The sequence below is a fragment of the Gavialis gangeticus genome, unplaced genomic scaffold (assembly GCF_001723915.1).
Source record: "Gavialis gangeticus isolate Ggan-Ray unplaced genomic scaffold, GavGan_comp1, whole genome shotgun sequence".
NCBI classification, from domain to species: domain Eukaryota; kingdom Metazoa; phylum Chordata; order Crocodylia; family Gavialidae; genus Gavialis; species Gavialis gangeticus.
The window spans coordinates 4,007,001-4,019,150 of NW_017729032.1; the positions used below are offsets into that span (position 1 = coordinate 4,007,001).

A 12,150-nucleotide genomic window follows, 5' to 3' on the forward strand; every position below is an offset into this window, starting at 1 on the left:
GATGCAACTCAGCTGATTGAGTTGGCCTAGCCCAGGCAGGAGCAGAGCCCTATCCAAGTTACAGCATCTTCCCTGGCGCTGCCCTGAGAAGGGCCTCACTGGGACTTTGGAGGGCATATGCTGTTGGGTCTCCATGCTGCAGTGAGCTGAGCTGCTCCAGGGCTCTCCCCCAGGCGCTGCGGGAGCAGGCGTTGGGGTCAGAAGGAATTATGGGTTTTGCAAGGCTTTGCAAGACTGCCAGCAGCTGAGCCAGCATTTAGCTTGTGTCCGTGCCAGTGTAGGCAGGGGGCCAGTTTCCAGCTTGAAGGACAGCACCCGAGCTCAACCTGGTGTGCCCATTCGGGCTGGCAGCCCCAGGCTGAACGTGCCACTCCACTTCAGGAGAGGGCTTTTTTCTGCAGAGGGGAAGGGAACGTAACACCGGCTGTAGCAGCGCTGCCTCTGCCAGGGAGACATGGCCTTTGCTGCACCTTGCCCAGCCTACTTGGCAGATCGCAGCCACGGCCCCCACTGGACACAGTTACATGGCCAGGGATTGTGTCGGTGGGCCCCTGGCCTGGCGCGACCCATTTAACTGCGGTGGAGCACTGCGGCTCCTTGAATCTTCCCGATGCAGCTGAAGGAGTCTGCTTTAAACAGGAGCTGATTACCCCCACTGTGGACAGGAACCTGACCAGATCTCCATCTTATCAGATTATCAATTGTTTCCCTACTAAAATGCACCAAGGAGAGACTGTAATTACCAGCGACAGACCGCGTGCGGAGGGGGAAGGAGCAGCTGATTAGCTTTTGCAGTTGCCTGTTAGTAGGGGACCAAACCCATGTCTGTCTTTTCCCTGTAGGGTACGTGCCCGACACATGTCCTCGCGACACCTGGGGCTGCCAGCCTGAACGGGCGCACAGGCTCCAGCTCAGGTGCTTTCCTTCAAGCTGGAAACCAGCTCCCTGCCCATGCTGGTGTGGACACGAGCTCAGTGCCCACTCAGCTCCTGCATGAGGCACCACTGAGGACTTCCCAGCAAAGTCGTCTCCACGCTTAGACACTGAAGCCAGGAGCAGTCAATGCAGGGTGATTTCCCTGACTTGCAAGTTATCCTTGCAAGTTATGGGGTCACCATGGGTGGTGGGAGCAGAATCGGGCCCTACGGGCAGGAAACACAGTTAAAGGCACCCAGAAGGGCTCATGCTGCAAGTGCACTTGCTGTCCCTGGAGCCATTTGCTAAGGCGGGGATGGAGGTGGGATTGGGCCACCCTGTGTAAAAGCAGCTCCGCTTTCCAGTCCCTAGTAAATTTAATATCATGGCATCCTCCCCACCAGCCTGTTCCTGTGCCGGTGCGATACACGGGCTCAGTGCCCGTGCTGTTGTCTCCCTCTAGTGACTATCCCGCATGATGGCAGTGGCTCGAGCTCTGCTGAGGGATGCTCGGGGCTAGATTTGCCTTTCTCTTGGGTTGGGGTACATGGGTACACAGAAGTTTAGGGCTGGAAGGGACCTCGTGAGATCCCCCCTGCTCTGGGCAGGGGAGACTGCTGGGGTCAAATCGCCCCAGCAAGGTGTGTGTCCAGTCTCCTTTTGAAGATCTCCAGGGTAGATAAAAAGGCCCTCGCTGCTACAGCCTAGGTGTAACAAGGGGGGACAGGTCCTTGGAGAGCAGTTGTGTAGAAAGGACCTCTCGGCGGTAGGGGGTGACACCTTTCTCCCCTGGCTTAGGCTCCTCTCCGTTCCTGGAAGCTGCGAGCCTCTCGGGCGTCTGCTCTGTAGCCCAGACCACGGGGCAGGGAAAGGACAAAGGTCTGGGGAGCTGAAGGGAGGGAAGAACCAGCACCTCCTACCCCCATGGTCCCCAGGAAAGCAGCACTGATTTCTCCGGGAGACCCAGACGGCTGAGCTCCAGGTCTCTGTCTGCTCCCTCCTGCCCCCCACCTAGCTCTGCAGAGGGGTCTGACCCACGAGGGGCAAACCGGCAGCTGCGGTCCCCGGTGCTCTCGCCAGCCCCCAGCTCGTAGCACTGTATCGCCTATCACATCCCCCCCGTCTGCATCAGCCTCCTAGGCCAAGTGCCAGCAGGAAGCTCAGATTTCATGGTTTTCACAGCTGTTTTCTGTTACGCAACACACGATCGGTCTCATATTTTCTGTGGAAATCCACAACGGAGCAGGAAAATAATAGAGGCTCAGTGCTCAGCTCTCGTTGACATGGTTATTGTCTGCGTCCAACAGACACGGGCTGGATCCAACAGCTGGGAGCTGAAGCCAGATGTTTTGAGGCTAGAAATGCAACCCAGGTCTGTGATCGGGAGAGTAATTAGCTTCCAGGCCAAAAAAAGAAAACTCAGAGGTGGCGTTTTCCGAGTGGTGCCTCACGTCTCGAAAGGTTGAGAACCAATGGCCTGAACCCAGTGCAAAGTATTGCGGGTTCCCAGGCCCATCTTTATACACCATCAAACATGTCTGGAGCATTCACATCCCAATTCTCACTTGTTACTACCCCATGATTAGGTGAGAGCATCCACATCCTACTTCTCACCAAACAGTGCGACTTACCCACCTGCTAGGGACCCCTCTTTCCCTGGCTGTTCTGATCTCTGTTTTGGTGTCCTGTATTGGTCTAAGCCATCTTCTATATGTTGGCTTTATGATGAGGCACCTATAAAAACTAACTCCTTTCCCATCACTTCTCTGCCAGGCATATGTGGTATGTCTAGTTCAGCTCCAGTGAGGCCGGCTTTGGTTCATGCTATTAGGAGGGCCTCTGTGTGGTTTGTATATGTACTGATTGGCGGTTGTATTAATTCACGCTCCAGCAAGGCCTTCGTGGCGCCAGTACTGCCTAGCACTTTCTGCAGCGACGTAACAGTCCAGCAAGCTCCATTTCCCCTTGATGGTGCCGGGCTGTATCTGGGTATGTTCCCAATACAGCCTCCAGTACCTGAGTTCGTGAGTCATGCTACTGAAGTCAACAGGGCTCCCCATAAGCTGAAGGTTAAATGTGTGCCTATACTTACCATAGTGAACTGGGGGATGTCTGGAGCACCCCCATTGAAGGATTCGATTGCCACCGGCTCAGCCTGGAGCAGAAGTTGGCCCTGGACTCCATATAGGGTGATTGTCTCACCCCACGGGGCTAACCTGCAATTTGGGGGTGTGGCGTGATAGGGATCAGACATGAAGACCCCGTTGCTCCCAGCTCTTCTCCCCACTCACCGTGTCTATCCCCTCTCCATTCCCCAGGAGATCTGCGACAACCCCTACCTCTTCGTGGATGGAATCAGTTCCCATGACCTGCACCAGGGCCAGGTGGGGAACTGCTGGTTCGTGGCCGCCTGCTCAGCTCTGGCCTCCCGGGAGTCCTTGTGGCAGAAGGTAAGGAGCCTGTTTAGCCCGGTGGAGGCAGGTTCGCAGAGCCCCCACCTCGTGCTGGGCTGGGGAAGCTCAGCAGCAGCCTTGGAGGCTGACACAGGCCCTGGCGTACCATTCCTCATCTCAATTAACTGGGGTGAATCAGGGAACGTGCCCTCTGTGTCAGCGCGGTGCACGTACTATTGGTCTGATCCCCCCTGCCTGGTGCTTGTGAGCATCCTCAAAATTATGGCCTGGCCTTGATTTCAATACATTAACATGAGTGCCTCCCCACACCCCCCAAGCAGTGCACGGGGCACCTGGATCTCAAATCACAAGAGGTTCAGAGCATTTAGATTCGGGCTTTTGACTGGGCCTCATCTTCGGTCTCTCCCTCATTATTTGCACTATGCCCTCCTTCTTGGTGGTGTCTGGCTTTGCACTGCTTGGACACACAGCCCAAGGCAGATGTTCCCTTGGCAGTGTTAACTACATGGGGGAGATTTGGCATATCTCATGTGTTGTCTGCTCCTCCTACCACAGCCTCGAGAGGGGAGATGGCACAGCTAACAAACAAGGACTGTGGCTTAGCCCTGCACAAGGACATAGGAGAGGAGGTTGCAAAGGACATAGGAGAGGAGGTTGAGCCAAGGGTCTGTTCAGAAAGGCAAAGGCTGCAGGTGCCAGTCGGGCTGTGCCACACACACAAGCTGGCACAAGGCTTTCCCAGTGCTGGTGCCAGTGCCCGCTAAAGGCAGTGGAGGGAAGCAGCACATGTGCCCTAGCATGATGCTTTAACTTTGCTCAGATGGAGCCCTGCCCACATCACAGCCCTGCCAGGTCACGGCTGCTGGAAGAGGATGCAGGGTCTCTGGTCACGGAGCAGGGCACCCGACTGCCTGCAGCCTGCAGCATGAGCTTTGGCTGTTCTGATCTGAGCTCGCCCCTGTATTGCAAGGGCGCTGCTTGGGACAAGCAGCTCATTAGCTGAGTTAACTTCGGGAGACGTTTGCTGCTCCTCCCTGCAGTTTTGGACTGTTGTTAGAGATGCAACAAGTCCTGGTGTCCTGGCTGTGATCTTGGCAGTGTGGCTGGGACGAGGCCAGAAAGACATTTTGCTGCCACCTTCCCCCCAAATTCTGGATCGCAGTCAAATGCACCTTTGCCTGGAGCAGGCCCATGCTCCTGCTGGAACTGAAACCCCGCAGTTCCTGATTCGAGAGCATTGCCCCGTTGCTCAGGGTCAGGCCGATCACCACGTTTGGGGTCGGGAAGGGATTTCGCCTGTGGTCAGATGGGTACCGACTATGGGGCAGGGTTGCCTTGCTCTGTAGTAGGGAGCCTGGTTCTCTTCCTTGGTTATCTAGTATATATAACATCCTCGCCGTGGCAGGATGTTGACAATGCCCTTGTCCCCTTGCTTTACCTGTGGCAGGTTAGGACGGTGTCGGTGTCCTTGAGCTATGTTCCTTCTGGTTGTGTGATGGTTGTTTCTGGAGTTTTAGGAATTGTTTAGACAACACTCATGTGGGCTGGTTTGAATAGGGATGTGCCTGCCTTGAGCAGGGGCTTGGACTAGGTGGCCTCTAACAGCATCTCTTGTACTCTAGCTCTCTGGGGAGGTTGCTTATTGTCTATCAAGGATCCCAGGGGAATCCTAGAGCTGGAAGGGACCTCAAGTGACCTCTAGTCCAGCTCTCTTCATGCATGTAGGATGCCCTCTTCCTAAAAGCTGAGGTCTCTCGTGGGATGGGAACCTGTCACCGGGGTGGGGGGGTTTGTGCAATATAGACTAAGTGGCAGAGCTGTACAGGCCCTCATTGCTGCAGCACGGGATGTGCTGGGTAAGAGTCTGCTCAAAGCCCAGCGCAGCTTAAGATTTCCACTGATCTCCCCTTTCTTCTGATGCAGCAGCCCAAGTTCGACACTCGCCATTTAGCACCTGGTCAGACATGCTCAAAGCAGGTCAGCTGAGCCCGCTAGCACCAAGCGAACCAGAGCTCTGCTTCGGGGGTTCGTATTTGAAGCAGGCTTGAGTGCCGCGGTCCCCTGCGGGCTCATTGTGGGTCTGAGAGCTGGGCGCGCTCTGGACCGTCAGCGAGGACCTTGCTCCCCTCCATCTCCCAGCCTTTCAGGCCCTTTTCTGTGTGATGCAAGATCCCTGCTGTTCGTTGTTGTTTAAAATGTGCTTGGAGGAGGCCAAGTGCGCTGTACCAACCTCATTTCCCCTTTACCATTCACTTCCAGCCCTGCCCTGGAGGACGCCGATCGACCAGGGCCGGGGGCCCATTAGAGAGCTCATTATTTCAGCTCGCCGGTCTCACCGCAACTCCTCCCTTGGCGCGCTGTGTTGTGTGCGTTTGTAGCTCATCATTTTCCAAGCCAGCGATTCCCAGGGGCCCCTACCTACCTGCTGCTTTTATCCTCTTTTTATTTGGACAGGATTGTTTTCAAGCCTGGGGCAGCAGCTAGGATCCTGTCTGAGCCCTCGTCTTCCTAGTAACCTGGACCAGGTTGTAGCCATTAGGGGATCTGGCCAGATTCACACCTCAGTGCGAGTCCAGATTTTTAAGGCCCGAAGGAAGCACTGGATCCTCTCATCTGACCTGGGGTATATCACAAGGCTGCTAGAATTTGACTCGGCGTATTTGAGGCATCCTTTTTTGAAAGGCTTGCAGAAGAAGAGGGGCACCCATCACCCTTAATCGATTTTATGTGGCTTAGCCCAGGGGTGTCCAGCTGGCAGCCTATAGGTCATATGTGGCCTATGAGGGGTTAATTTTTGACCCCAGGTTCTCACCTGGCCACCCCCATTGCCCAGGCTGCAGCAGCAGCCGGGGTCTCCGGGCTCCCCCCTTCTCCTCCAGCTTCAGGTGCCAAGGCTGTGACAGCTTGGGGTGCCAGAGGAGCCTGTGGCCTGGGATGCCTGTGCAGAGAAGGGGTGTCCGCAGGGCATGTGACCCGGGAGGGGCTTACACCGTGGGGTGTGCAGCCTCCAGCCCTGGACAGCCCTGGCTTGGCGGATTGAGCACTGGGCTGAAACTCAGGAGACCTAGGTGCTGTTTTTGGCTCTGCTAGTGGCCTGTTGAATGACGGTGCCCACCTCTGCCTCAGTCTCCCTGTCTGTGAAATGATGCCAGCGTAAGGTGCTTTGAGATCTCCCTATGGCAAGTGCTCTGTGATGGCTGAGGACGATTGTTTCGGTGAGCCGGGGCTGTGGGTTTAGGAACATTGCCGTGCCTAAGAGAGCACGTGGGGACCAAAGCGGCTGCATAGACCTAAGGAGACACTGGAGACACTGGCCAAGCCAGGAATAATTAACCTGAGTGTGGTCCCAGCCACTTTGGTGAGGTCTCTGAGCCCCTGTGGTCCTTCAGCCCACTGATGACAATGGAGGACAGCCTGCTCTGTCTGGCAAGGGGTTATTTCCCTCCTTGAGCCCTGCTCCCCTGAGGTTTGGCCCGTTGAAGGGACACAGGTATGGAGGAGGGGGAGTCCTGCAGTTGGAGCGAAGAGCTGGGCTCTGTGGCCGGCTCTGCCCAGCCCATGGGGTGACTTCAGGCTCATCTGTTCACAGGCCCGTGCCTCAGTTTCCCCAAGTGGTTTGGGAATCTTGCAGCACAGCCTGCCATGGCAACAGGCCTTTCTCTAAGGGCGACTGACGGCTCCAGCACAGACCACTGCGTTCAGTCGGTCCCCCATTTGGGGGCTGTTTCAGTCCACGCTTGAGTATGACCACCCTTCCTTCAGTGGGCTGACCCAACCCCTGCATCCTGGCGTTACCCACCCTTCGAGAAGGATGCCGGAGACAATCCAAGTTGGGGGTCCAGCAGTTACAACCTGGGCTGTTTTCTGGGGCTAAAGATCTCTCACCTGGGTGCTTCCCGTGGGGACTGGCATTTGAATGCCGCAAGTGGCGCAAACCATATTCTCCCCCTTCTCAGACTCGGGGCACCCTTTGCTGTACTCAAGGCACACCACGTGAGACTTGAGGCACCCCTTGGAAAACGCCGTCTCGAAGTTTATGCTCATTTCTTGACGATGCAAAAATGATAGAGCAGTTCCTCTGTTGCAAGGAGCGCAGGAAGACCGCAAGAGGTCAGCGTATTTTTGACGCTGCAGAGTCCTGTTTGAAATCTCTGGCTTTATCTTGTGAATTGGGTAGGTGTTTACATGCATGCCTTTTAATGGCTCCTTTAAAAGGATCTTGCAGCACCTTGGGGTACTGCAGCACCCTGACTGGTAATCACTGCCTTACGCTGAGTGCTTCCTTGCTCCATGCTCCTTCCAAAATCAGCACAACCACTCGTGACCTGCGGGCAATGCACAGTAAGTACAAGACACTGAGTAGTTCCCATCGTTTCCAAAGCTGCTAATAGCAGCACTTTGAGCTATTTCCCCTTCGCTGTGTCTGGGGCAATTAACTGGATTACTGTGCCATTCATTTACAAACTAGATACATTTAAGTGGTTTGTGCGCTTAACCAACAAGCAGGCAACCAGTTTGTTATAATCTAAGCAGCGGGCAACAATCAGGAGTGGCATTTTTTTGGGCTGTTACGGGAATTACGCGCTTGCCTGTTATGCTGATAAGTGGAGTACCTGCCTTACATTTACTACACACGTGCACACAAGCGCACGCGTGTCGGGCGTCTCTGCAGACACGCTGCTGCTCAGACCAGCCTCTGCCTGCTCCTGTGCTAGAAGACGTGGTGAACACCACTGCGGTGTTCACCAACTATTTGAAGGGACAGTATCGTATCTCTGTGTACTACCATCGCAGAATTTGTTCCCAATCAATCGGCTAATATAAGGGCCCATCAGTATAGAGGCAGAGCAGAAAGAAAGCAAACCCCGCAGTCTTTAGACTCAAAAGCGACCCGCCCGAATCGAGGCTCCAGGGTATGGGGAAATGTTCGCCTAGATAGTCAAGGTCAGCGAAGGAACAGGTTGGAGGTGTCCGGCCAGACTTTGCCCCTACACTGGTTTGATTTCATTGATCTCACTGGGCCTGGTTTAAAATCATAGAAAATCATGAAATCATAGAAAACGAGGGTTCGAAGGGACCCCAGGAGATCATTTAGTCCAACCCCTTGTTCAAAGCAGGACCATCCCCAACTAGATCATCCCAAGGCTTTGTCTAGCCGGGTCTTGAAAGCCTCCAAGGATGGGGGATTTTTACCAGCCCGAGACCAGAACTGGACCTCCTGTGCCCACAGCTCTATTTTAGATAGGGTGGAAAGTGTCTGCAGCTCCCTGGGTTTTGAGAGGGCTGATAAACAGAGTTTTTTTCATGGGGCTGAACTGGGGGACGAATTCCTCCAAAGGAACAAGATGGAGCAGCACTGCGTGGTCCCCAGGAGACTGCTATTTCATGCACTTTCCTTTCCTCCCCCCAGGTCCCTGGGAGGCCTGTTATGGATGTAATTGGGAAGCAGCTTCCGACTCGTCTTCTGCCTTGGCAGAGCGCATGTGTCACGTGGCACGTGCCTTTGAGTCCCCGGGTCTTCCTCCTCCTAGCAGCGGGTAGAGAGCCGCGGTGGCTGGGGCAGGCAGCAGCCTCAGTCTTCCCGCGTGTGCGTTGCCGGCGGCTTGGTCCTGGGGGGCTGCCGTGATAGACGCCACCAAAACGCTGGTTGACCAGAATGAGGAAGGTTGGAAAAGGGTATCAGATGCACCTTTTCCCGCAAAGCCCCACAGGAATATCAGCCCGTGGTGGCATTAGCTCGGTGGCTCTCAACCTCATGGGACTCGAGGTCCCCCCACTCCATAGTTTTTGTGAATTGAGCATCAACCAATTTCAAAAGCTAATTCATAGATCACAGGTGCTTAGCTTCTTGCGAAGGGGCCAGGCAGGGACAAACCTGAGCCTGCACTTATGTGCTTAACTTATCTGCTTATGTCCTCACAGTTCAGGGCACCCTTCAAAGGATCTGGTGGCACCCCAGAGTGCCCCAGCACCCCGGGAGAGAAGAGTCCCTGCATTAGCTCCCCGGTGGATTCCCTCTGTGTCTTCAAGGGGCTGGGAGCATTTATTTGGGGGAAACTAGTCATCTGTGCTGGGGTGGCACGTGCCCCTGAGATGGCTTCCTATGGATGCCAGGGAGCCTGGCATCCGACCTCTGGGCCAGGCGAGGAGATAAAAGACTGGTGGCAGTTCAGATCACTCTCTGCACAGTCCTTGTGCCTTTACCATGTGTGGCACAGCTCTGGCATTTTCTCCAGGGTAATCAAATGCATATTTAACTTTCAAACCCCTGGGCTGGTTGAAAAGTTGCTGCCAAAGCTGTTTATGTGCTAGCACACCAGCGAAGCAAACAGCAGGAAGGGGGCTGGTTTCTTAGACCTCACTTCTGGTCCTGGCTCTTTTCAGTTGTGAAAACATGACATGCTCCAAAGTGTTCACGGTCACACGATCCAGGACTTTGAGCTCCCGATCTTGGTGGCTTTTCACGCACGAGCTCTTGATTGTTTTTCTTGTTCTTTATTCTTTAGTAATAGGATCTGAGAGCACTTTTGCCTGGTTGGTCCAGCGGCGAATGGTGGAGGGCAGAGAGATGCTGGTGCATGGCTGCGTGTCGGCATTGCGTGTAGTAGGGCTTTGCAAGTGTTTCGTTTCGAAGCTGTTTCGAGCTCGAAACAGCAAATTCGAAATCAAACAAAAAGCTTCAAAACAGCTTGGAAATGAAATGAGGGCACTGGAAACGTTTTGAGTTTCGAAGCAGCCTGGTGCCAGGAGGCAGGAGAGAGCCTAAGGCCAGTGGCAGCCTCAGTCTTCCCCAGTGCTGGGTGCAGGATGCGCCCAGCACCAGTCCCAGGTGGCAGCAGCAGCCTCCTGTCATCCGGTGCAGATCCGGGGCCCACACCCCCAGGAGGAGTCTGGCACGGCCCCACAGGCCTCCCGGGGGGTGCGGGCCCCTGGAGCTGCGTGCCGGATGACAGCACGCTGCCGGCAAGTGTCACGAGTTTTGCTTTTTGCAGTTTGAGGTGCAGTTTCCAAGAAACCTCTGCACCTGTCTCCTTGAAACTTGGCAGGCTGCATGCCCTCAGAAGGGGTGATACGATCCCTGCCATTTTCATCCAAATCAGGCAAGAAAGGACAGCGTCTTAGGCATTTTTGTAATTCCCCATTATGGCCTATAGGCAACACGTCGAAACAGTTGCGACGAAACGAAACGGGGACAGTGCTTCGAAACGCAACGTAACAATGAAACGAAACACTGTCCTATTGGAACGGTGAAACGAGCGTCGAAAGGAAACGATGGTGTTTCGCGCAGCCCGAGTGAGAAGTGAGCTGATGGTACTAGGATGTGAGGCCATGGTATCCTCCGTGGAGATACCGTGCCCCATGTTTCTGGCACGCACTGCACTGCTCCAGTGTTTGAAATGTGGGGCCCTTTGATTGTCCCACAAGGGGACGGGACAGACTCATCGGCATCAGGCCTGTCCCATGACGTTCACAGAGCACGGAGCCGGCGCGCTTGCTCCCACCCACGTGGGCAAAGTCCTGAAGATCAGGCTCCTGGCTTGATGGGGCTGATGGGCCAGGGGAGCATTAACCTCCCTCCAAGGGATGCTGCCTTTTGGAGCCCCCCAACCCGCAGGGGGTGGAGGGGACGTGCCGCCAGCCCGTCATGCACCTGCCTCCTCACGGGAAGCAGCCCCTCCACTCCAAATGCAGTAGGGCCAGGCTGCCGCTCCCACCCTGGCATGGCCCCTCAAAGGGATGGCCACGAAAAAACAGGTGGTCCTGAGAGCTGCGTCCCCCTAGCATCCTGCCTACCCCCCACGCCAGCTTTGCCACGATGGCCTGGCTGCAAGAGCCCTCGGTTCACTATAAACAACTGTGCTCCAGCTTTCACGGGGGCGGTTGTCAGGGAGCTTGACATCAGAGATCCCTTCCCTATAGATTAGCGCGCAGTGGCAGGATCTGCTCCTCCTCTGCAAATGAGACGGGAGGGCACCCAGAGGAAACCCCCCAGGGCTCTTTGCGTCATTGACCCGGGTTGCCTAGCACCGCTGGGACCGGCGAGGCAGGGCGCTGGCATTTGTTTTCCCAGGGCGGCCCGTTCGGAGAGTCAGACGCTGCCGAGAGCGTAGCCAGGGAGGAGAGAAGCAGAGGCGATGGCTGCCGGCGCCGCGGAGCTGGAGCTCCCCTTCGTCCTGGACGAGCAGCTCACCAAGTGCATGCGGCTGCGGGTGCAGAGCCTGCAGCAGAGGAGCGAGCGGCCGCAGGACGGCGAGAAGCTGCTGCGGCCCAACGAGTACATCTCCCGCGTGGACTTCGTCCGCCAGCACAACCTGCGCTTCCTCCGCTGGAGGGTCCGGCTGGGGAAGCCCGGCAAGGTCACGGTGGTGGGCATCTCCCAGCACTGGACCCCTGACCTCACCAACCTCATGACCCGGCAGCTGCTGGAGCCGGCTGGCATCTTCTGGAAGAAGCCAGAGCTCAAGGAGGTGGAGTACAACGAGGCGGACGCCCAGGAGTTCGGGGAAAGGCTCAGCGAGCTGGCCAAGATCCGCAAGGTGATGTACTTCCTGCTGGCCTTTGCCGATGGCCTCGAACCGGCCCACCTCAAATGCTCCATCGTGTTCAAAGGCTGATCCTGGGCAGCTCCCGGCACCTCCTTGCCCCCCGCCTGGGATCTCTCCCTCCGTGTTTCTTTCTTTATGCTTTGATCAGTCACTTCTTTTTTTTTTTATGAAAGGGACAGTGTCCCATTGACAGGCAGCTGACCTTTATCATGTTGAGATTAGCCAAGTAACAGTAAAATGGATCCCCCGCCCACCCTTCCTGCGATCTGGTTTCT

The 12,150-nt window shown here is 55.6% G+C and overlaps 2 protein-coding genes across 4 annotated transcripts in view; both read left to right on the top strand.

Annotated features, from left to right (window-relative positions):
* Window positions 1-12,150, top strand: part of CAPN5 (calpain 5) — a 95,743-nt gene that overhangs the window by 51,731 nt on the left and 31,862 nt on the right. For all 3 annotated transcript variants that reach the window (XM_019524502.1, XM_019524501.1, XM_019524503.1), the window contains exon 3: window positions 3,234-3,365. In XM_019524502.1, the coding sequence (XP_019380047.1) occupies window positions 3,234-3,365 (132 nt within the window). The remainder of the gene's footprint in view (window positions 1-3,233; window positions 3,366-12,150) is intronic.
* On the top strand, window positions 11,435-12,113 carry OMP (olfactory marker protein). Its single transcript, XM_019524504.1, has one exon. The coding sequence runs from the start codon at window positions 11,465-11,467 to the stop codon at window positions 11,942-11,944; it is 480 nt and encodes a 159-aa protein (XP_019380049.1). The 5' UTR covers window positions 11,435-11,464; the 3' UTR covers window positions 11,945-12,113.

What these genes read in the sequence shown, in the direction of transcription:
- OMP (XM_019524504.1), top strand. Translation starts at nt 11,465, where the DNA reads ATGGCTGCCGGCGCCGCGGAGCTGGAGCTCCCCTTCGTCCTGGACGAG.